Source organism: Peromyscus maniculatus, chromosome 4 (genome assembly GCF_049852395.1).
Source record: "Peromyscus maniculatus bairdii isolate BWxNUB_F1_BW_parent chromosome 4, HU_Pman_BW_mat_3.1, whole genome shotgun sequence".
Lineage (NCBI taxonomy): Eukaryota > Metazoa > Chordata > Mammalia > Rodentia > Cricetidae > Peromyscus > Peromyscus maniculatus.
This window is the reverse complement of record NC_134855.1, coordinates 64784726-64811242: the sequence shown is the minus strand read 5'-3', so window position 1 is coordinate 64811242 and position 26517 is coordinate 64784726. Positions and strand designations below refer to the sequence as shown.

At 37.1% G+C, this 26517-nt stretch overlaps 2 protein-coding genes across 2 annotated transcripts; both read left to right on the top strand.

Annotated features, from left to right (window-relative positions):
- The first annotated feature begins 2135 nt into the window (after window positions 1-2135).
- Window positions 2136-3092, top strand: LOC102903901 (olfactory receptor 1165-like). Its single transcript, XM_006997553.2, has one exon. It carries the CDS (start codon window positions 2136-2138, stop codon window positions 3090-3092), a length of 957 nt encoding a protein of 318 aa, XP_006997615.2.
- A 12540-nt stretch (window positions 3093-15632) lies between these two features.
- Window positions 15633-16613, top strand: LOC102903593 (olfactory receptor 1165-like). Its single transcript, XM_006997552.3, has one exon. It carries the CDS (start codon window positions 15633-15635, stop codon window positions 16611-16613), a length of 981 nt encoding a protein of 326 aa, XP_006997614.2.
- The last annotated feature ends 9904 nt before the right edge of the window (window positions 16614-26517 follow it).

Genomic DNA, 26517 nt, shown 5'->3' with positions numbered 1-26517 from the left:
TTTCTTCCTTCCTTTCTTCCTTTCTTCTTCTTCTTCTTCTTCTTCTTCTTCTTCTTCTTCTTCTTCTTCTTCTTCTTCTTCTTCTTCTCTCTCTCTCTCTCTCTCTCTCTCTCTCTCTCTCTCTCTCTCTTTCACTCAGGTTTTTCGAGACAGGGTTTCTCTTCATAGTTTTGGTGCCTGCCCTAGATCTCGCTCTGTCGACGAGGCTGGCCTCGAACTCACAGAGATCCTCCTGGCTCACCCTCCCAAGTTCTGGGATTAAAGGCATGTGCCACTGCTGCCCAGCTCCTTACTTTCTTTTTAATTTTTTTCTTTTTATTTATTATTATTTCACACAATACGTCTTGAATGCAACCTCCCCTTCTTTCATTCCTCCCAGTCCAGCCTCACCTAACCTGTCCCCCAGATTGACTGCTCCTCCATTTCCCTTCAGGAATGAGCAGCTCTCCCAGTGATATCAACCATACACTGTATAACAAGATGCAACAAGGCTACGCATAAACCCCGATACCAAGCATGGATAATCCAACAGGAGGAAAAGAGTCACACGAGAAGGCAAGAATCAAAGACACCCCTCTACCAATGTTAGGAGTCCCACAAATACCCCAAGCTAAAACCACAGCATGTATGTACAGGACCTAGCACAGACCATGTAGGCTCCATGATTGCTGCTTCAGTCCTGTGAGCACCTATGAGCCCTGCTTAGTACATTTCTGTGGGCTGTGATCTCCTAGTGTCCTCAACCCCTCTTGTTCCTTCAATCCTTCCTCCCACTCTTTCATGGGTTCCCCTAGCTCTGTCTAACATGTCGCTGTGGGTGTCTGCATCTGGTCACAACAGCTACCAGAGCAAGCCTCTCTGATGAATATTTGAAGATTGGGCAAGGCACTGATCTATGAGTAGAGCAGAACATCATTAGGAATCATTTACTGACTTTTTCTCCTGTCAGTAGTGTTTGAACTACCCAGCTTCTAGTTTCTGGCCATCCAAACAGTGTTGGACTTGGGACCCCTCTCTTGGCTTGTGCCTCAAGTTAGACCAGTCATTGGTTGGCCACCTCTAAGAGCATAAAGCCACTATTAACCCAGCACATCTTGTAGGAAGAAAAGGTCCTGGGGGTCAAAGGACTTTTGTCTGAGTTGCTGTTCCAGACTCACCACTGGGAGCCTAGCCTGGTTGCAGAAGATGGAAGACTCAGGCTCCATATCCTCCATTACTAGGAATCCTCAGTAGAGTCACCCTCATAGATTCCAGGAAATTTCCATTGCTCTAGGTTCCACATTCCCATCCAAATGCCCACTTATTCTAGCCATATCTCCCTATATTCTCTCTTTCCATCCCTCCCTCCATCTGATCCTTTCTATTCCCATGCCCACCCATTCCCTGTTCACCCACAAATCTATTCTTTTCCCCTTCCCAGGTAGTCCTCCTTGTTAAGTAGCCTCTGTGGGTCTGCATTATAGTGTTATTCTTTCTTCACTTTTCATATTATTATATATCCTAAGCTTTCTAAGTAGCATACATTTAAATATACATTTTGTGGGATAAATACCTTTGAGGGATTATGATTGTTCCGTGAACATGTGTTCACATAGGTATGGAGCCAGATGACAAACTTGTGTTTTGTTCCTCAAAAATGTTACATTTACCTAATTTTTTGAGGTAGGGTTTTTTTTTTTTTATTGGCCTCAGACTTGCCCATTAGGCTAGACTGGCTGGCCCAAAGGCCTCAAGGCTTTACCTGTATGTCTCTATATGGTACTAGGATTACAAGCACATGCAGCCATGCCTTATCTTTTCAATTAAATAGTTGGAATCAAATATACCTCCTCCTGCTTTCACAACATGCTCTTTACTGATTCAGTCACATCCCCAGTCTCTTGTACACATTTTTCATAAAACAAAAACACTGATAACATTACGTTTTGTCTTTTACAGAAAGAACCGATGGAGAAATCTAACTTCCCGTGTGCTCAAATAAGACTCCGCTGTGATACAGAATGGTGCAGAATGCAAACTGTCTACACTTCCCTTCACTCAGTATTCTGAGCCTATGTGTAATGTCTACCTGGCCACATTTTCAACTTTGCTAGCTGTCTTTCTTTTTATTTCATTTTTTTTTTGAGAGGTGGGGTATGACTATGATGTTTGATAACAGAAACCAGACCTTTCTCACCACATTCTTCCTGCTCGGTTTCTCAGAAGACACAATGTTCCAGGTTCCCCTCTTTTTCCTGTTCTTGACAATCTATGTTATTGCTTTAATGGGGAACCTGGGCATAATTGTGGTGAGAAAGATCAACCCCAAACTGCACACACCCATGTACTTTTTTCTCAGCCATCTTTCATTTCTGGATATTTGTTATTCAAGTGTATTTACACCCAAACTGTTGGAAATCCTGATAGCAGAGGACAAAACTATCTCTTTCAGAGGATGCATGGCCCAGTTTTTCTTTGGCTGTGCATGTGTGATTACAGAGATGTTCATGTTGGCAGTGATGGCCTATGACAGGTTTGTGGCTGTTTGCAACCCCCTGCTCTATACTGTGGCTATGTCTCATAAACTCTGTGCATTCTTAGTAGCTGGTACTTATATGTGGGGTGGACTTGGTTCCTTCACACTCACTTACACTCTTTTGAAACTCTCCTACTGTGGACCTGGCATCATCAATCACTTTGGATGTGAGTACTCTGCCATCCTCTCTGTTTCCTGCTCTGACACCTCACTCAGCCAGTTAGCATGTTTCATTGTTTCTGTACTGAGTGAGGCCTGCAGTCTTCTCATCATCCTGGCTTCCTATGTCATCATAGTTGTCACAATCATCAAGATGCCTTCTAAGGGTGGACTCCGAAAAGCCTTCTCAACATGTGCCTCCCACCTGACTGCCATCAGCATCTTCCATGGTGTTGTCCTTCTTCTCTACTGTATTCCCAACTCCAAAAACTCCTGGCTGTTGGTCAAAGTAGCTACTGTGCTTTTTACAGTGGTAATACCCATGTTGAACCCCCTCATCTATAGCCTTAGGAACAAGGATGTGAAGGAGACAGTCAGGAGGCTCATCAGTTCCAAACTACACTCTCACTCAATATAGTTGAAAAAATGTGTAAGTTTATGTCCAAAGCATATCTAATTATTTCATATTTGTCATAGATGTTACTTTTTTACTTGATAAGTAAAATTATAAGTGTGTTTTAAATCAAATAACTATTGAATATGTATTAGTTTTCAAGTATCAGAATATTTTGTATGTTATTTGATTTGAAAAAAAAAATGCATTCTGACTGATCACCTTACATTTTGAAAGAAATGTATTTTAGCCATTTACTGATGGACTTAATAAAGTTAGAATGAGATGACAAAGTCTATATTTAGAAATTCATTCCTTTTTGGGGGGATTTACGTTAAGTTACTCAATATCTTCTGATACTGTTTGTGTTTTTTGTTTTTTGAGACAGGGATTCTCTGTGTAGTTTTGCGCCTTTCCTGGATCTCGCTCTGTAGACCAGGCTGGCCTCGAACTCACAGAGATCCGCCTGCCTCTGCCTCCCGAGTGCTGGGATTAAAGGCATGCACCACCACCACCTGGCTCTTCTGACACTATTAAAGGGACTGTTTTGACTCTGTATCTCCCATGATACCTAACAATTTCACTACAGTATTTTCTTTCAAAGAAAACATAGTTATTGAGCTTATTCACTGAAGAGTATTAACCTATTTTAAACAACCAGATATTGAAAATGTGATCTAATGCCTTCAGCCATCAAATATGTGCAGTATAAATGGATAAGTGATCAGCCCTAGCAAAATACATACAAATAGCACCATACATACTGAGCAGGTTGTACTTATGTATTTAGAATGCACACACACATACACACACACACACACACACACACACACACACACACACTAATAGCAACAACTAATGTAAAAAAGAGGCCATGAATTTGAAGAAGAGTTAGGAATTGAATATAGGAGAATTTGGAGGGATTAATGAAGTAATTGTATTATAATCTCAAAAAATAAGAAAAATAATTAAAAACTAAATGACAAAAAAGTAATATGGCAATTGAATAAGAGGTGTTAAAAACAATATCTAATAATCTGTTTTCTTTTACACACAATATTTTATAATTGAGTGATCCGATATCATAGTAATTAAATTATCACTTTATTACCAATAGTAATTACATTATCACAGTAAATAAATTATTATTCATCAGTATATCATATCCATAGCTACATAGCTGATTGAACAAAGGATAAAGCAAAAATATATTCTCTCTTAGCCTTTCTCAAAAATATGTAGTAATTCAAACTATTTAAATTTTTCAACAAAATTTATTTCTTGTGTCAGTTGTGTGAGTTATCATTCTTTATGTTAAATAATAAAATAATAAACTGCTACCATTTATTCTTAACCTTTTAAAATGATCTATAATAGATTATAGATTATTAAATTTTTAAAGAATTTAATGATGGACTTTCTGAGAGATAATGATGAAAAAGATTGTGAAAATTTATATTCAATACACTGGAAAATCGAAAAGAAATAGATGAATCTCTAGACACATGTAACCAACCACAATTAAATGCAGAGAACTTGTACAGGTTAAACAAGTTTAACTAACAATGATATGAGAACAAGAACAAAGATTCTTCCAATAATTTATGCACCTGAGACTTCACTGTAGAATTCTGTCAAAACTTTACACAGAAATTAACATCCATGCTGTTCAAATCAACTCACAAAATTGGACAGGCTAATGGCTGAACAATTCTACGCAGCTAGATTTTCCTTGGTAGTAAAACTAAATAATGCTACAGCAAACAATTAAACTGCATTCAATATCCTGAAGAATTCAGATACAACACTCATCAAAGTACACTTACATGCTGAATTCAACAAATTATGTGTTTTTGAATCATGGATTGAAAGAAATCACACCCCAATAAGAAAATAAATAAGTGGACTATAGAATATGAGTAGACTCAATGAAAGAAAATGTATGAAAATCTCAGTAGACAAAGTGGGAAAATCCCTTTGACAAAGTTCAAGACTACTTAATGAGAAATACCTGAGGATATTTGAAACAGAAGGGACTGATATCAGTACAGTAAAAAAAAACATGTGTAGAAAAACTGCAGTTTGTATTATACTAAGTGGGGAAAATTTGAAATGGAACGCCTTTTCTGTAACCTTGTACATGAGTACAAGAGATTAATGTGTAAAATCCTTTGTCGTCAGTGAAATCCAGTCAGAACTTTGCTGAGATTCCTTTACACATCATTCAGAGTGAACAAAACTCTAAAGTACCAGCAGGGATATGGGCTGGAGAGGATCCTATTCTTCAGAGATTCCATGTTAATTAATGCAACTCTTATTGAAAGCAGTTGGGAGGTCCCCCAAAAGTAAAATTAGAAATACCATATGATCCAGCTACATCTACCATGAGGGGCCACACAAGGAATCTTAGTCAAAATGTCAGAGAGTCCCTTGAACATGCATGTTCATTATAACCAGAACAGCTAAGTTATTGAATCATTCTTGATATCTACAAACAGTTGAATGGATAAAGTAATTTTATATGTATACCAATACTAAGTCATTAAAGAATCAATTCATGTCAAACAAATTTGTGGTAAAATGATGGAATCGGAGATAACTGTTAATACTACTAAACCTGTCTCAGAAAGAAAACTATTGTATATGATAATTTCTAGCAAGAAGACTTGTTGAGACAAGAAATAAAGGTGTCCAGTCTTTGTTGACTTCCCAAGGGAGGCCTTACCCCCTCTGAGTAGTGGATGGGGATGGGATAAGGAAGAGGAAGTTGTAACAGGAGAACGGGAGGAAAGAGTAACTGTTGTTGGTGTATTAAATGAATAAATAACTAAAAGAGAATGGAATACTAAAAGAAAGGAAAGAAAGAAATGCTGTGGGATGGTCTGTATATCAAATTGCTCTGATTGGTCAATAAATAAAACACTGATTGGCCCGTGGCTAGGCAGGAAGTATAGGCAGGACTAACAGAGAGGAGAAAAGAAAGAACAGGAAGGCAAAAGGAGTCACTGCCAGCCGCTGCCATGACAAGCAGCATGTAAAGATGCCGGTAAGCCATGAGCCATGTGGCAAGGTATAGATTTATGGATATGGATTAATTTAAGCTATAAGAACAGTTAGCAAGAAGCCTGCCACAGCCATACAGTTTGTAAGCAATATAAGTCTCTGTGTTTACTTGATTGGGTCTGAGTGGCTGTGGGACTGGCGGGTGACAAAGATTTGTCCTGACTGTGGGCAAGGCAGGAAAACTCTAGCTACAAAGGAAGAAAGAAAGGAAGAAAGGAAGAAGGAAAGAAGGAAAGAAAGAAGGAAGGAAAGAAGGAAGGAAAGAAGGAAGGAAGGAAGGAAGGAAGGAAGGAAGGAAGGAAGGAAGGAAGGAAGGAAGGAAGGAAGGAAGGAAGGAAGGGAAAAAATTCACAAAGTGTGGAGGACAGGGGACAAAAGAGGGAAACTACAATGTTGTGAATCTGATTAAAGCCTAAGATGATCTTGAATGAAATCTTATAGTGTAATCCATTGCTTTTAACAATATAGATAAACATGTTATGTCTTCCCAGTTGACATAGAAAAGAACAGTAATTTTTGTTATTGCTGCTGCTGTTGTTGTCATAGAAAAAGTATCAAAACAAAATTTTCAGGGGCTCAACTATTTAGAGCATATCCATTCCTGCAGAGGAACCAGGATTGGTACCTAGCGTTACAACCATGTGTTATTCCAGTTCCAGGAAATCCAATCTCCTCTTCTGACCTCAGCTGTCTCCAGAAATGCACATGGTGCACAAACATGTATTCAGGCAAAATATCCATGCACATAAAATAAAAATAAATATGTCTAAATTTGAAAGAAATGGTTGAAAGCTGAAGTTACTCATTTTGGGGAAATTGTTAATTTCTGTCACACAGACTTCAGTAGCAAGGGCCAGCTGTAGTAGTACACTTAGGACGCAGAAGCAGGTTGAACATTTCAGTTCAAAGTTGACCTCATCTATATAGTGAATTCTATGACAACCAGGGCTATGTAGAGAGACTTTGACTCATGCAAAAAAAACAAAACCCCTGCGAAACCAAACGCAAACAAAACAATAAAACGGGAAGATCAATGGTGCATCCCAACTGCAGCAACTTTTGGTACAAAAACTATATTTAGAAGGAAGATTGCAGGAGCAGTAGTAGGATGGCTAGACACATACATGAATCTACTAGTATCTCAACACTATACAGAACCCTCCTTATAGTCTAGAAATGGGACTGACTCATACTCTTTTCCTCATTGGTGGACACGTGGTAAAATGGAATGTAGTTACACAAACTAGAAATGTCAGTTTGCAGACAGAGAAGTAGATACTCTGTTTTTCAAATGTATGTTTATACCAAAAGTCACTCTAATAGTAATAAATTCCTTAAATGAGGTTCAACCAACTCTAGTTGTTCTCTCAAGAAGTATATGAGTTATAGATTGTGATCTATTACATTCTATTGATAATTTTTTTTTATATTTATATATCAATAGAGTAAAACCAAGTCTGGCGATTAGAATCACACACACACACACATACACACTTATAGTTTAATATATTATATTGATTGTCACATATTTAATTAGTATATTCTTTAATATATACATATTAAAATTATATATTTAATGACAGTAAATATTAAGAAAATGATAACATATAAATGTGAATTTGACCAACAATAATGTAGTAGTCCAAGTTTGATAACAAGACGAGATTATAAAGAAAGAACAAATTACATGAACTTCAATTTTTTTCATTGTCCAGGCTTGAAATTTTTTATTTTCTTGTTGGAAATCTGTAGTATGGGGTTTTTGGTGGTATGATTATGTATAAAAAGAAACAAATTTTCATGTTAACCAAAGTGAGAGAGAAACTTTTATTGAGATTCTGAATTGACTCCGGAAGGCATAATTGTATATAATAACACAGCTTACACTGCTCTCAGCATAAACATAAGATATAATTCATTTCCTCTCAGACATCACTTAGAAATTTTACCTTTGGACATGTGTTGAAAGTTTGCCTACAGTGTTTCTGTTATCAAAAACCTACTGAAAACTAAAAGAGCACATTTTGAAGTTTATTATGAGAATTTAACACAGTGTTCAGCACATACGATGTTTCCAGACTACATGTGGTAGTTTGAATGTAATTGGCCCACATAACCTCATAGGGAATGGCACTATTAGGAGGTGTGGTTTTTATTGAAGTGGGTATGGCCTTGTGGAAGAAGTATGTCACTGTAGGGGGCTTTTAGTTGTCCTGCCCACTGAGTCCGTAGACTTCCTATTGCCTGCAAGAAGTAGGACTCAGCTATTCCAGCGCCACATCTGCCTGCACTCTGGTATGATCCTTGTCATGAAGATAATGGATTAAACCTCTGAAACTGTAAACCTCCCCAGTTAAAAGTTTTCTTTACAAGATTCGTCATGATCATCGTGTCTCTTCTCAGCAATATAAACCTAAACCTAAACCCAGACTTCACCTTAAAAGTTATAACAGTGTAGGCTGGGTGGTGATGGTGCATGGTGTTTTTTTTTTTGTTTTTGTTTTTTTTTGTTTTTTCGAGACAGGGTTTCTCTGTGTAGCTTTGCGCTTTTCCTGGAACTCATTTGGTAGGCCAGGCTGGCCTCGAACTCACAGAGATCCGCCTGGCTCTGCCTCCCGAGTGCTGGGATTAAAGGCGTGCGCCTCAATCGCCCGGCCCGATGGTGCATGTTTTTAAACCCAGTAAAGGCAAGCAGATCTCTGTGAGTGAGTTGGTGACCAGATTGGTCTACAGAATGAGTTCTAGGACAGCCAAGGCTACCCACAGAAATCCTGTCTTGAAAATTAAAAAAAAAAAAAAAAGAAAAAAGAAAAAAAAGTGACAATGTAAACAATGTCAATTGAAACAATTTAAAGAAACATTTAAAATTAAAATTTTTGAACCAAAATCTAATTCAGTGGCTCATTCTTCATATGAAAAGATGAAATCAATTTTAAAGTTAAAATTATTCAAAAAATTGTTTGTTCACAAGAAACACAGTCATTATTTCTTTTATACACACATATGTTTTTATTTATTGTTTTGAAATGTCTTCTCATGTATTTTGATCATGTTCACTCTTCCTCCCCCAATTCTTCCCAAACTCATCTCTCCTTCCTTACTTAACCATCCAAATTTTCAACTAAAGCTAATTTGTGCTGCACAAATATTCTTGGGTATATAGCCCTGCCTGTGGCCTCGGAGACTTATGAGTTTAGACTCCGAGCTGACCCTTCCTCTCCTAGCAGATAACAGCTGCCCGTGGCGCCTTAGCTATGGCTGGGGTTTGTGCCCACCTCCTCTCTGCGGGATGGTGTTTGGTGTGACTTGGGCTTGCAAAGGTCTTTCATAAGCTGTCAAGCATGTGACATATGGAATTGTAAGTCTCTATGTGCAGCCTCCCTGCTATGTCCAGAAGACACTGGTTCGTTGTTTCTGGTGTTTATGGCCCTTGAGCCTTGATAGGCGGTTATATCCCCTACAGGGCTGAGCATTCTGCAGGCTCTTTTCCATGCTTCTTGGCCAGCTGAAAGTCACAGTGTTAATTATCATCACTGTAAACAGAAGCTTATTTGTTGAGACTCGAGAGATATATTAACTCACACTAGATATTGGTTTAATACTATTTCCACTTGGAGGACTAGTAATAGATTCCCTCTTAGTGTCTGTGATCTGTCTAGTCATAGGTTCCCAATAATGATAGTTTAATAATACATATAACTTTTTAAAAACTCATAAATAAAACAAAGTACTTGGAATTAGGAAGTTAGTGGAAAACTTTAAAAGGGGAGTGCTATTTTAGAATATCAGAGAACTTAATAGAAACAATACTCAAAATAATAGAAAAATATAGGAGAATGTTGTGGGATATTTGTACACTCTGTGAAGATGCATTGCTGTGATTGGTGTACTAAAAAGCTGAATAGCCAATAGCTATGCTGGAGGTATAAGCAGGACTTCATGGCAGAGAGGAAAGCTGGGAGGAAGAAATGCAGTCACCAGGCAGATGCAGAGGAAGCAGGGCATGCAGAAGAAGTGACAGCCACAAGCTACATGGCACCATGTAGATTAATAGAAATGGATTAATCTAAGTTATAAGAACTAGTCAGGAGCAAGCCTTAGCTATAGGTCAAACTTTCATAATTAATAATAAGTCTATGGGTCATTATTTGTGGACTTTTGGTCCTGATGAAAAAGTACAACTGAGGAGAACAATGTGGATATTTCAATACTGGACTACCATAATTAACTGCAGAAAGAATGACATTAGCATTCCTTAGAAGCTTACATTTCAGGCTTCATTGATCCAATATTATTAACATAATTTTCCTCACTACTGCATAATCATGTTGACATTATTTTCAGATTTTATTTAAGCAATGGAATTTCATGCATAATATAGGCTACTCAGTGTATCAAGAAAATGAAGTATTTTCTGGCAAATATTGCAGATGACAAGCAGTGTAGAGTGCCTCTCAAGAATGAGGCTGTCTCAGAAACCATACTTACTCACAGTGCTGTGGACATCACAACTAAGCCTGACCAGAGGGAATCAGACTCTGGAGAATTTTTGCCTGGTGTTTGGAAAGTCCTTTGGATATGATCCCTTTTTACTAATCCAGTAAATAATTCTGGATTGTCAAAGCATCTGGGAAATTGCCGAACATTTTTATCTTCTTTTATTTCAAGTGTGTGGTTTGCCTAGAACAAACAGGTATAAATTCAATGCATTTGATTAAAAAAATGTTCAGCATCGGTAAAAGCAAACACCTGTCATTTTTGCACACTTATACTTTTTGCTGCACTTTGCTTTTGCTTTTTAAATAAGGCTTTGGAATTATCCTGCACACACATGAAATTATGCCTCTTTTGTTGCATTTATTTGACACCTTATGTTTCTTATTTATTAAAAGCCATATTACATATGTATTTTCAGTCACAACACTATGCATTTTTGTCGTTATTTTTGCAGAAATTCAGTGTTTTCTAAATTTTTTTTTCCAAGACAGGGTTGCTCTTTGTTTTGTTTTGGTGCCTGTCCTGGATCTCGCTCTGTGGACCAGGCTGGCCTCCAACTCACAGAAATCCACCTGGCTCTGCCTCCCGAGTGCTGGGATTAAATGCACGCACCTCTACAAGCACCTGGCTTTCCAAAATATTTTTAAAGATTTTTGTCATTGTCAATAACATTTGGGAAAACTCCTCCAAATTATTTTTCATACTATAAATTCACCTTAAAATTGTTTTTAAATTATATTAAGCTTGATTTAAACTTTAAGATTTGAAGTTATGACAATTCATTATACAAAATGTATCTTTTTACTATCTTTTAAAATTATATTTGCTATAAAGAATTTAGGTATTGAAAAAACTCCAATTCTTTTGAGAATAAATTGCATTGATTTTTCTGATGTAGTTATCATATCATTTTGTTTGTTTTCTACATCTCATCCACTATGTATGGAAAATGTGTCCTCTGTAGTTCAGGAAAACTCTTTTGACTAGTGTCCTCTGTAGTTCAGGAAAGCTGACAGTCCTGATGTCAGAATTTTAACTTGTGTTTTCAGGACCCAGATTTTAAGATCTCTAAGGTATTAAATTTATGATCTGGAATCTGAAATCCAACTAGAATTTATGATCTGGAATCCAACTAGCACATGTGCAAAACCATCATTGATGCATTAAAGAAAGCTATCTAGGTGTACCTTGTAGCATTTGAATAAGCCAATTAAAATATGTTTATGTATGTAAAAAGAAATAATGGTTTAGGAAAATGAGGAGATTGAAACAGAAATTAAAATGCAACAGGAATAGTGGTAAAATTCTCAATGTTAGTAGCATAAGATCCAAGGACTGAGGAATCTGGATGCAGACATCCACGGCTAGGCCCCTGGTGGAACGCTGGGAGTCTAATTAGTGAAAAAGAGGAGGGTTTATATGAGCGAGAATTGTTGAAACCAAGGTTGGATAAAGCACAGGGACAAATAACCAAACGAATGGAAACATATGAACTATGAACCAAAGGCTGAGGGGCCCCCAACTGGATCAGGCCCTCTGAATAGGTGAGACAGTCGATTGGCTTGATCTGTTTGGGAGGCATCTAGGCAGTGGTACCAGGTCCTGGGCTCGTTGCATAAGTTAGCTGTTTGAAACCTGGGACTTATGCAGGGACGCTTGGCTCAATCTAGGAGGAGGGGACTGGACCTGCCTGGACTGAGTCTGTTGGGTCGATCCCAATCCTCGGGGGAGACCTTGATCTGGAGGAGGTGGGAATGGGGGTGTTCTGGGGAGGAGGGGAGGAGGGCAGGAAGGTAGAGAACAAGGGAATCTGTGGCTATTATGTAGAACTGAATAGTATTGTAAAATAAATACAAAAAAAAATTCAGTTTTTCGCCGGGCGGTGGTGGCACACGCCTTTAATCCCAGCACTCGGGAGGCAGAGGCAGGCGGATCTCTGTGAGATCGTGGCCAGCCTGGGCTACCAAGTGAGCTCCAGGAAAAGGCGCAAAGTTACACAGAGAAACCCTGTCTCGAAAAAAAAAAAAAGATTCAGTTTTTCCAAAGTATAATACATATATACTGAGGTAATTATGCAATGACAACCTAAGGAAAATGTCTAGGGAGATTAGTAAGCAAAATAAAATCGAATTGTCTTATTATTTATTGATGTGTTTTGTTTAATAAAAGAGTAAGTGTTTGGTTCTCTTGTATTCTAGGTTAAACAAATCTGGGTACAGAACCGGTGTTCCTAAGTAGCACAGAACACTTAATTACTTATGCTCAGAAATTTGCAGTTAGAGTAAATCAACACAAAAAGTAGGAATTCTTAGACAAGGGACAGAAATAAAATATTTTGTCAACTTTTAAAAATGAGTAATTTATTCTACTCAAGCGTCAGCCTATTTCTATGCAATTTCAATTGAAACTAGACAGAATGTATAAGATTCAGGATTCAATAAAGGCAGAAAGGGAATGGTGTTGTCAAATACTAAACATGATGTATACAGAATTACAAATGTCATTATCCTCTCAACATATGCTGTCGTGTTAGCCCTAACTAGGCTTTTAAAATTTTAGACTCCATGACAACTTATCAGTCCTTCCCCTTGAAGGGATATTAACAGTCACTGTTACCACATCCTCAGTATCTGTTAGCACTCACCCTGGCAAACTAAAATATTCTTTGTGAGTAAATAAACTTCTTTTTCATTGTTCAGTGGGTCTTCTCACAATCAGAAGATGAAGGCACAGAAGGCTATTACTATCAGATTACTAAGCCAATGGGTGAGAAAATTTGATTCAGAAGTTTGGTTTCATACAAAACTGAAACTGAGATGGAATTTTCAACCTCTCAGTGTGAGCACTGCAGGTGTGTTTAATTTATGTAAGGTTTTTTATTAAAGTTAAAATTTTTTGGAAGTATCATATTGCTTATTAAGATATATGTATATGTGAACAGGTGGAAAGATGAATATAAAAATAAGCAATCATACCATTTCAAATAAGACAATGATAAAAGTTTCAAGATAATTCCAAACTGCACTTCCTTAAGCCATATTTAGGTAAAATTTACATCCTTATAAATTACTTTCTAGTAAGATCATTGAGAATCATCATACTATTTGACCAAAGAATTTAAATGTAAAATTACATAAATAGAAAAAGCTGTTCACAGACTATAGAATATTCCTTGAAAATCTAACATGAAAACTTCCATACAGAATCCTGAGAATTTCATCTCAGTGATACTTTGTGGAAATTTAGTACTTTCATCATCTCCAAAATGCTTGAAAAGCAAGAAATATCCTTATAGAAATACTGTTAAGACTGATACAGGCAGACACACTTGAACCACATCTGTTACTATTAATGATCCATAGTTTGAAATCAGATATATTCCTTATTCTATTTTATTTCTCTTTCTTTCTATATCATTGCCTTTAAGAGGAAACTATACATTATAATTATAAAATATGATTTATAATAATCAGATACATTCAATGTGCATATATAAGTAGATAATTCTTCTAATTATTTTACTGAGAATTTCATTTATGAGTACTATTGTTAAATCATTCCTCCTCCCCCTCCCTTTTCTCTAATTCCTCCTGAGTCTCTGACTCTTGTGCAAATTCATGGTCTATTATTCTTTAATTATAATTATTTCATATATATTTGTACAAGTTTATAAATATAACCTACTGAGATCATTTAGTATTGTTCAAGCTTCTTTAAGACAGACCTCTTGGGATTGGCTAACCTATCAGGGGTTATGTCCCTAGAGAAGACTCATTCTCACTCTCTCAGTAACCATTAATAGTAACTCTTCCTTTAGGAGTGTAGCCTTGTGAGAATTCTCCCATCTAAGTTGGCATGTCAAATGGTGTTTTATTTTAGACCTTGTTGAGATACCATGGCTGCAGCTCCTCTGTCATATATAAAAGACTCTTCCTAACAGCAAACTTATTGTCTTGGTTCTCTGGCTCTTACCAATATCTGTCCCTTCTTCTGTGATGTGCCCTTACCAGCCATTCTCAACCTGTGGGTCACAACCCCTTTGGGGGTTGCATATCAGATACCCTGAGTATCAGTTATTTATATTATGATCCACAACAGTAGCAAAATTATAGTTATGAACTAGCAAATAAATAATTTTATGCTTGGGGTCGCTACAACATGAAGAACTGCATTAAAGTGTTGTAGCATTAGGAAGGTTGAGAACCACTGACTTCGAATTGGATAAGGGAGTTGCACTGTAGATATATTAAATAGGACAAGACATCCCACAGTCAGTTATTTTCTGCATTTTGACAAGTCGTGGCTCTCCATAATGAACTCTGCTGCAAAACAAAGCTTCTTTGATGAGGGTAAGAACAAAGCTTTTCTGTGGGAATAAAGATAAGTATTAGAATGCAATTAGAAATTATAATGACTCAGTGAATTAGTATTAGTAGCTTCTCTTCTAGGGTCCATGGTCTCACCAGCCATGGGTGGCAGGATAGGTTTACAATAACAGATGTTTTCTCAACTATTGAATGAGATTTAAGTCCAGTTTATGGCCATTTTTTCTGTGCCATTATTGCGTCTTTCAGGATATCTTGCTATTTATATGTAAATAATTTATAAGTTTTTATAATGCTTGGAATTTTTATTTACAGAGGAGGGACATGAGGCATTCAGTGAAAAAACACATGACATATTCAAATAAAGTGGACAGTGATTGAGATAAAGCGTAAGTAGGTCAAAAAGAAGTCACTGAAGCCGGGCGGTGGTGGTACACGCCTTTAATCCCAGCACTCGGGAGGCAGAGGCAGGCGGATCTTTGTGAGTTCAAGGCCAGCCTGGTCTACAAAGCGAGTTCCAGGAAAGGCGCAAAACTATACAGAGAAACCGTCTCGAAATAGAAAAAAAAAAAAAAGAAGTCACTGATACGAATTTGATAAACGACATCCCCGTGGCTTGTCTTGGAAGCCTGCCTGCATTCCATAACACCCACTCCTCTGCTGCAGACTGCTGCTCAGGATGAACTCTGTGGTTTCTTCCAACAGAAGCCAAAGGTGGAATGAAGGAAATCGAAGCATGGTGTCATCTTTCATTCTGCTGGCCTTTTCAGAATTTCCACACCTCCGGGTGCCCCTGTTCCTGGGATTCTTGATCATATACACAGTGACTGTGTTGGAAAACCTTGGTATGATTTTTATCATCAGGATTAATCCAAAACTTCACACTCCTATGTACTTTTTCCTCAGCCACTTATCCTTTGTTGATTTTTGCTACACATCTGTAATTGCACCTAAACTGTTAGACCTCTTGCTTGTAGAAGACAAAACTATCTCCTTTGAAGGGTGCATGGCACAATACTTTCTTGGATGTACATTTGTGATTACAGAGATGTTCATGTTGGCAGTGATGGCCTATGACAGGTTTGTGGCTGTTTGCAACCCCCTGCTCTATACTGTGGCTATGTCTCATCAGCTCTGTTCTCTCCTGGTAGTAGTGACGTACATATGGGCTGTACTCTTTTCCTCAACCCTCACCTATATCCTTTTACAGCTCTCTTACTGTGGACCTAATGTCATCAATCACTTCTGCTGTGAGTACTCTGCTCTCTTGTCTGTATCCTGCTCAGACACCTCCTTCAGCCAAATGGCGTGTCTCATCATCTCTATGTTGAACGAGGCTTGTTGTCTCCTGATCATCATCACCTCCTATGCTTTCATTGTTGTCACTGTCATCAAAATTCCCACCAAGGGGGCCCTCCGGAAAGCCTTCTCCACCTGTGCCTCCCACCTCACAGCTATCGGCGTCTGTCACGGAATTGTTCTCCTCCTATATTGTGTGCTCAAATCTAAAAGCTCACTCTTTCTCGTGAAGGTGGCCACTGTTTTCCACAGCATGGTCATCCCTATGCTGAATCCCTTCATCTACAGCTTCAGAAACAAAGATGTTAAAGAGACTCTCAGGAAGTTAGTCTACCTAAAGTATATTTTTCGTTCAATATGACTAAACATGTTTTAATTACTTTAATAAATACACTTTATATATTTTATTGACAATTTGTAGCTATCTCTATCAATAATAGACTGATATTTATTGGGAAACTAGATGATACATATGAATTGTATACCTACAATACATAAATCTTAGTATGATTCAATAATTACCTATAAAAAGTAGAGAAAGGATGAGCCGGGCGGTGGTGGCGCACGCCTTTAATCCCAGCACTCGGGAGGCAGAGCCAGGCGGATCTCTGTGAGTTCGAGGCCAGCCTGGGCTACCAAGTGAGTTCCAGGAAAGGCGCAAAGCTACACAGAGAAACCTTGTCTCAAAAAAAGAAAAAAAAAAAGTAGAGAAAGGAAATTATCATTATGTTCTTCTCAGAATTTAGTGAAGTAATGTGGAATTTTTAAATCTTTTCTAAAAGTATATTTTATAATTACCAAATGACTTTCCTAATATATATCAGTACTCAGATGTTCAGGCAGCAACAAGAAGTATCTAAACAAACAAATAAAATTATATTTAATTCCAAACAGACCATTCTGATACCAAAAATTTACCAAATAAATTATGATTATGTACATATATAACTATTACTTTCACAGTGTATAATATGATATAGTTCAGTTTATTTTAGCTTTATAAATTAAACATTTTCTTTGCTGTATTAGAAAATAGCCATAGGATTTAAAGTAGATTCTAATCTTCCAGTTTGTCTTGTGATAGTGTAATCGTTCAGTGGTTATTGTTATTCATGTAAAACTGAGTTGAGATTGTTTTAGGTTCACTTCCATTGTAAAAATCATATATGTGTAATTGTTTTATCCAGGTTCTTTCATAACTAACATAACAAAAAGTATATCGATATTGAAGTAATTCATGCATTCGATGCAGACATTGGCTATTTATATGGAAAAAAGAGCAATTGTTTAATAATTGCTAGCTATATACCGTAATTAACTAATTATATGCTGCATGCCATCCATTTTTCACCTTTGATTTTTACGGAATAACTGGGGTTTTGAGTCTAGGCTCCTAAACTAATAAATTTTAGTTTTTAGGCCCATGTGCATGAAGACGGAGCGTAAATCTACTCTTCTTGTTATAAGCAGAGTCAGAACTGAGTAATCCAACTCACTTCAAGATTACCTTCAAGTCACAGATTACCTTTCACCTGTTACCATTTTATAACTCAGAAGAAACTGGAAGTCTAAGCCCCAAATCTATACAGGAATCTAGAAATGTTTTGTGAACAAACAAAATATTGGTGTAACAGGGTGTCATGCTTAGTCAAGCCATTGGTAACGTATTTCAGGTGCTAAACTCCATTGCCATTGTTTCTAGGACAATTTGAATTGGTGTCCTCATTGTTATATTATAGATGTTTAAGTGAAATGTTAAATGTAACTTTTGATTTCTTGAAATTTAAGCACTTCAGGATAAACAAGGAAAATACATGTGAAGTGTAATTGGAATATAATCCTATACACTAGCAAAATAACTCCTGGAGATAGTGGAAACAAAGGTAGAAATGTAGAAATATCCTATTCACTTTTGTTGACTGATTTTACAATGATATAACATGAAATCATGAAAGAATAAGGGGAAAGTTCCAGGTAGTTGTGAGAAATAGGAAAGCAAAGGCCACCAGCAGTGAAGAGAGAAAACAAAAAATTCTGACCTAAAATTGACTATTAAGGGTCAGATATTGTAACTATATTACAATCTAAAAAAAAACCCTGACTATTAAAGAACTATAGAATATGAATTCTTAGGTTTATTCACAAAGTACCAATCAGTAATGCCCCCAAGTGATAGGATTAATTAACTCTAGATAACTATGTGATCATATTCACCAAGTTATCACTGATATTACTTGCAAGTCATTTGTTTTCTTAGTGTATTTATTGTTGCAAAATTGATGCAAAAACTGATTCAGACCTGGCTCAAAAAGCTTATGAGACAGTTGAGGAAGAGATAACAACAAATCTCTTGAATTCTTTTACATCGCTGCAGTTCCCTGTACTTGGTAAATTAGAAATATATCTAGAAAATTTATAAGTGAAATAAAAGACAATTTCATTCTGATTTAACAAATTGTCCTTATATGTAAAGTCCTATGCTGTATCAATCAGTCAAACAAGCAAAAACTCTTAGTAGATAAGCATTGAGTTTCTGGTTCTTCAGTAATCTTTAGACAGATTTTAGGATAGTAGTGATTTGAAGTTATTATGTCCAATTCATTAACTACATGTTATTGGGTATAGAGAAAGTAACCTTCATTTACTGACTTCATTAAATATGGCCTGGAGGAATTGACTCAGGATGGAGAGTCTAGTTCTTAGTGATGACTCTTGTACAGGAGGCTTAATGCTATAACAAGAATATTAGGTTGAACCTCTTAGACATTTTTCATTCTGACAGGTAGGATGTATTATGTAGAGGGAGAACAAAACCTCTTAAATATCTTGAAATACTTGAAAGTATAATCTGAAAGAGAATAAATAGGCTGTTATAAATCATTAAACTCTTAAAAATAAATAAATATGTTAGAATATGAAATTGAAAGATTATGAATACAGATATTCTTAAATATGGAATTGCCTGTGATGTTTAATATTATAGTATATTTGAAGGAGACCATTAGGTGTGAGTACAGGATTCTGAATTTTTGAATGTATAGAAGCAACAGTACTAATGAAGACAACAGAACATCTGAACAAAATCAATAATCCTATGATTTTAAAACATACCAAGTGTATTGATAGGTATAGTGCAACTTGAAGAAAGGTCATGTAGATATTCTCAGTTAAAGTTTATCCTAATCCCCTCTGTATGAGTAAGACAGTTGATTAGCTTGAATTGTTTAGGAGGCACCCAGGGAGTGGGACTGGGACCTGTCCTTAGTGCATGAGCTGGCTGTTTGGAACCTAGGGCTTATGCAGGGACATAAGGGAATATTAGGGGATAAGTAGGAATGGAGAGAAGAGAGGTGGATTTGATCAAAGTACATTACATGTATGTATGGAATTTGCAAACAATAAAACAGATCCTAATTATATATTTCAAGAAATCTTCACAGTGCCTCCTGTATGGTGGCAACAGCAATTTCTATGGAATATTTCCTCATTTTTACACAGTGCTCATACCTTGAACTCATAGCTACTGGTTATTATAAACTTGTATTTTACCAAACCACTGTGAGTCTACTGTTGGGTTGTTTACCTATAGACTTGGAAACAAGAAAACAGTGCTGAACATCACAAAATTAGTTATAAAACTGTCATGTCACTGAGTATAGTCACACACATACATGTACACTTTCATTCCCATATACATGTACATGCATTCTCACTATTTTTAACAAGTGCTATATATTTCCTTGATACTTATTACGTTTTCTTCAAATAATAGGTTCATATTTTCAGAACATGGTTACATGTTTTATATATAACTTTGGGTATTAGATACCTTTATTGTGAACATAGAAGATTATCACTGAGGAGGTAATCAATTATAGTAGGCATGCAAGTATCAAAAATTTCTCACTTAATCTTTGGGAAAATTCCTTACTAAGTTCTACTAACTTTTTCTAAAAGTGCCACCATGTTAAGTACCAGTTGTCAACAAAGTCCATTGATTCAATTACCTTGTCCTTCTAACTTAATTGTCCAAAACTTACCCAGAATTATTTTTGCAAAAATTCTACTTGAATCCATGTCCTTATCTTGGAGTTACTACCAAAGACCATTGAAACCTGTTATTATTATTGCTACACAATCTCCTGTACCTCTCAGGTATCTGATACCATCTTCTGCACTCCAGAGGAAGCTGCACTCACATGTGTACAAACCCACATGCAGACAGATACAAAATCACATTACTAAAAAATCGAATAAATCTTAAATGTATCTTCTGTTAAAATATATCAGAGTTTATGTGCTTGAGGGATACTGATGGAAAAGAGTCATAAGTTATGAATCTTGATAATATTTTAGTAATGATATTTTTCTTTACTTGATAAGTATGCAACATAATTTATTCAGTTGAACAGAGCAATGGCTCACTTCTTTGTATTTCAGTTATGCTTCAACAAAAGTAATTAATAAAGAATTTGAAAAAGTATTTAGATTTTTGGTACTATGATACCTACATTTTGAATATTTCAATTGCTGCTCTGAACACAAATTTTGAGGGAGTTTGTTTTATTTATTTATTGAAAATAGATTTTTTTCTTTCATACAATATAACCCAATCACTTCCCTCTTCCTCCCCATATTCCCTCTTCCTCAGATCCAACACCAACCCCCCACCCCACCCCCTTACAATCCTCCACCACCCTCACTCAACCCCCTGTCTCCCTTCAGAAAAGATCAGGCCTCCAAGAGACAACAACAAAACACAACAATAAGACAAGACAGAAGCTCTTACACTGAGGCTGGACAAGGCAACCCAACAAGAAGGAAAAAGTCATAAAAGCAAGCAAAAAAATAGAAGACACACCTATCCCCACAGTTAAGAGTCCTGCAAAACACCAAAAACAAACAAACAAACAAAAAAACCACCACCACCACCACCACCAACAACAACAAAAAAAACCAGGCACAACATTTATGTGGAGGACCTGGTGCAGACCCTTGCAGGTCCTGTATTTGCTGCATCGGTGTCTTTGAATCCATTTCCCCTTGCTTAGTTTATTCAGTGGGCCATGTTCTCTTGATGTCCTACAACCTTCCCCCCTTCCACAGGATTCTCTGAGCTCTGATGGGTGGAACCCTTTGGAGACTTCCAGTTTAGACATTCTCTCCACATATTGCCTGGCTCTGGTTCTCTGCATCTGCTTCCATCTACTACCAGAGGAAGCCTCTCTGATGATTACTGGACAAGGCACCAGTCTATGAGTACAGCAGAATATCACTGGGAATCATTTTGTTGGCTTTTTTTTTTTTAAAGATCAGTTATGTTTGGTTCTCTGAGCTATCTAGCCTCCAGTTCCTGGTCATCCAAGCAATGTTGAGCATTGTTTTCCTTGCCTGGAGTGGGCCACAAGTTAAATCAGATATTTGTTGATCACTTCTACAAGTTCTGCACCACCATTACCCCAGGATATCTTCCAGGCAGGACAGATTGTGAATCATAGGTTTTCTGGTTGTGTTGGTATTCACCTTTCTCTTTCAGTAGCCTACAGATTCCCTTCCTACACAAAAGAGGCTAGAACATTGGGGTAAAGGCTCCATGTGGGCACTAGCTCAATCTCTCCACATTCAATAAGTTATGTGGATGTTGGTCTTTGAATGGGACCCAAGATCAGTTTGCAGAGATCAATCATCTGTGCTAGTATCAGCCTGGGGTATTTGGGAACCTTCACAGGATCCACTAGGCCACAAACTCAAATAAATCCAAACTTGCCCCAACTTCCCTTCTGGACCAGAGGTGAGTATCCAGGTCCAACCCAGACCCCATCCCTGGGCACCAGCCACCCCGGGGAAGACCTGCGCAACTTGGCCCCAGGTTCTGGCCACCGGGCAGGTCCCCTTCTAGCCCCACCGGGAGGGATCCCCTTTCCCAAGCCCCCCCGGCAGCCCCTGCAATCTCTGCACCCTGCCCCCACGCCCATCTGCCCGAGACCCCAGCCACTTCCTGAGACTTAGAGACCGGCCCCCAGCTCCCATCCTGCCCCAGACTTCCCTTCTGGACCAGAGACTTCCGGTCCAGATAAGCGCTTCCATCCTGCCCGTGAGTTCCCAGTTGGACAAGAGAACTCCCTTTTGGACAAGAGAGAGAGACTTCCTGAATCTGTCAGCTCTTTCTGAAACAAGTACACTGATAAGACCAAGAAGGAACCACAAGGAGATGGGCAGACATCAAGGCAGAAGTACATACAACAAAATGAAGAGCAATACAGCATCACCAGAACCTAGCCCACCTCCAACATCTAGACCTGAACATCAAAAATTGGAAGAAGCAGAAGAAAGTAGCCTTATGAGTAACATCATGAAGAAGGTAGAGGCTTGTGTAGAGGAAAAGACAAGAACATTGGAAGAACGCTGTAAACAACTAGAGGAAAGGGCAAACAAATTAGAAGAAAACAATAAAGCCCTACAAGAAAACAATAAAGTCCTGGAAGAAAACAATAAAGTCCTGCAAGAAAACAATAAAGCACTGAAAGAAAATCATGAAAAAGCAATGAAACAAACAAAGGAAACAGTCCAAGAACTGAAAAGGGAAATTGAAAAAATAAAGAAGACACAAACAGAGGGAATGCTGGAAGTATAAAACCTGAGTAAAAGATCGGGAACTTCAGATGCAAGTATAACCAACAGAATGCAAGAGATGGAAGAGAGGATTTCTGGCATTGAAGATACAGTAGAAGAAATAGTTTCATCAGTCGAAGGAAACACTAAAGCCAACAAAGTCATGAACCAAAATGTCCAAGAAATTTGGGACACCATGAAAAGACCAAACCTACAAATTATAGGGATAGAAGAAGGTGAAGAATACCAACTCAAAGGCACAGAAAATATATTCAACAAAATTATAGAAGAAAACTTTCCCAACTTAAAGAAGGAAATGCCTATGAAGATACAAGAAGCCTATAGAACACCAAACAGACTAGACCCCCAAAAAAAGTCCCCTCGACACATAATAATTAAACAACTAAATGTACAGAATAAAGAAAGAATATTAAGAGAAGCCAAGGAAAAAGGCCAAGTGACCTATAAAGGTAAACCCATCAGAATAACACCCGATTTCTCAATGGAGACTTGAAAGCCAGAAGGACCTGGACAGATGTAATGCAGACACTAAGAGACCATGGATGTCAGCCCAGACTAATATACCTAGCAAAACTTTCAATCATCATAGATGGAAGGAACAAGACATTCGAAGTCAAAGCCAGATTTAAACAGTACCTATCCACAAACCCAGCCCTACAGAAAGCACTAGAAGGAAAATTCCAACCGAGGGAAGTCAGATACACATTCGAAAACACAGGCAATAGATAAAGCCACAACAGTAAACCCCAAAGAAGAGAAGTACACACACACTACCACCAAAAATAACAGGGATGAAGAATCACTGGTCATTAATTTCCCTTAATATCAACGGACTTAATTCACCTATAAAAAGACATAGACTTACAGAATGGATATGAAAGCAGGACCCATCTTTCTGCTGCATACAAGAAACACATCTCAAATTCAAAGACAGACACCACCTAAGAATAAAAGGCTGGGAAAAGACTTTCCAATCAAATGGTCTTAAGAAGCAAGCAGGGGTAGCCATCCTGATATCCAACAAAATAGACTTCAAACTAAAATCAATCAAAAGATATCAAGAAGGACATTACATACTCATCACAGGAAAGATCCACCAAGATGAAGTTTCAATTCTGAACATTTATGCCCCAAACACAAGGGCACCCACATATGTAAAAGAAACATTACTAAAGCTTAAACCACATATAAAACCCCACACATTAATAGTGGGAGATCTCAACACCCTCTTTTCTTTCTGTTGGTTTGTCTTGTCCAACTTAAATATGATAGCTTTTATTTCATCTGATTATATTCTATTTTGTTTTATTTTAAAAAATGAATGAATGAAAACCTAGCCATTAGGTTAACAAATTAACTATCATTTACTCCTACTGGGAGCGGACAAAATCATTTTATTCCAATAGAGTAAGATTGGGTATATCAGCTACTCCAGAAAGGCCTCAGGACCAGTTGAACAACATGCAATGGACTCTACAGTTTTTTTAATGTGATTTTATTTAATTACAATTCGGTGGATCTTTTCAGTTATTTGCTTTTCTTTTTTAATACTGTTTTCTTAGTTCTGATGTGTATTGGTTTTATTGTGTATTTTTTGAAAATACTTAAAGTTGGGTGGGTAGGGGGGGAGAAGTTCTGGAAGGACTTTGGGGGGAGAATAATATGATCAAAAAGCATGTATATATACTTTAAATGTTTTAAATAATAAAAATATAACAAAAACAGAAAAAGTGAAACTGTGAAGTTGGTCTTCTTTTCAGTAAAAGATCATATATGATTTCAGTAATTGTGAAAGCAGTTGGGGTTATAAATTTGATGATGGAATTTTCCCTATGAAATACATGACAAAAGAGACAGCATTGTAAATAAATGCAGTTGTGCAACCCACTAGGGAAAATGTCAACTACAATCATCTCCAATCAGGGTGATGTACATAAGACTCATGCTTCAGCACAGTTTGTGCTGTAAACTCAGCTTTCAAGTTTTTCTCTATATTCTGACATTTCTTACATCCTGGAAATAGAATCTCACTTTACTGACATTGCCATGCTATTCCAGTTCTGTTAAGAGCCTCTATCCTGTTACTATTTAAATTGTATATTGATGATTATGAATTAAAGACTCTGAGATTCATTAACCTTAAGAAATTCCCTGATAGTTAATCAAGAGCATCAGGCTTCAGATGAGTGTTATTTCACTTTCTTATCTTAAAATTCAGGTAGGAACATGTGGGTAGCTCACATGGAATACACTAAAAACTAAATAGTTCTTTGTGTGTGGCTGGTGACACTGACTTTTATTAACGGAATGTTTATCAAATTTACTTTTTTATATTACAGAAAGTAAAAATACTGAAAAATAACTATAGAGAATATAACCACAGAAAGCAAATGGCATATTCGCTGATATTGTATTCAACTGGGCCAGATTTGATTTAAACATAAACATAATTCTAGTTTATTGTTCTTTATAAATTAATTGAAAGTTCTAGGCATAAGATGCTAAGTATTTTCTGAGTAACTTTTTGTTATTAGACTAACATAGGTATGGCTACCACTGTAGAAGATACCATTAGTATACTCAGATTGGATGGTACAGTGATGTATCAGAGCACAGTAAACAACACTTGATGTCTAAATTGTGTTAACCCTGTCCTATAAACTATTGGGAACAATGTGGTCCTGATAGATTCTCAATGCCTGAAGTTGCTTATACCTTATGTGAATGTGCTGAGTTACTGCAATAATAATCATGGGATTAAGCACATAACCAGAACTTATTCCAAAATAAAACTTAGAAAACTGAGAGACAGAAAGGCAGAAAAAGAGAGACAGAGACAGAGATGTACTTCTGCTTCTGCCTTCTGTATATATCTTCATTCATCCTCCTTCATGTTACAGTATTTAATTTTGTCTTAGTGTTTTCAATCACATTCATTCCTGAAGGTTACCTCTGTATCAAGGAAAGGTTATTTATTTTTGACTAAGAAAATGGGAGATTTTCATCATACAATTGTTTAATGTATCACAGAGTATACTTTGTTCTATATTGTTCATTTTAAGATGTTTCTATTCACTGTTTATGTCTACATTTAATTATCTTTCTGTGCTGGTTAGTTTTATGTCAGTTTGACACAAGGTAACGTCTTCTTAAAGGCAAGAACCTCAATTAAGAAAATTTCTCCACATATCAGGTTGGTATGCCATGTTTTATTGATGCCTATGGGAGGTCTGACCCTCTCTGAACATAAACAGAGGAAGAAGAGTTTAAGGGAAGGGTGGTGAGAATGTATGTTTGGGGAGGTGGGGAAACTGTGGTGTGGATGTAAAATAAATAGATGAATGGATATATGGAAAGATAGATAAATAGACAGACAGACAGACAGATGGAAGAGAATTCCTCTACCAGGTGTGGTAGTACAAGCCTTTAATCCCAGCACTTGGGAGGCAGAGGCAGGCAGATCTTTGTGAGTTCAATGCCCATCTTGTGTACAAAGTAAGTAGTGAGCTCTAGGATACAGCAAGAATCTTGTGTCTAAAACGAAAAAAGAAAAAGAAGAAAGGCAGAAAGAAAATTTCTCCATAAGGTTGGCAAAAATACTCAATAAAATATTGGCAAACAGACTCCAAGAA

Bases quoted from the DNA above. Each gene is read 5' to 3' on its own strand.
- LOC102903593 (XM_006997552.3), top strand. From the start codon at position 15,633: ATGAACTCTGTGGTTTCTTCCAACAGAAGCCAAAGGTGGAATGAAGGA.
- LOC102903901 (XM_006997553.2), top strand. From the start codon at position 2,136: ATGACTATGATGTTTGATAACAGAAACCAGACCTTTCTCACCACATTC.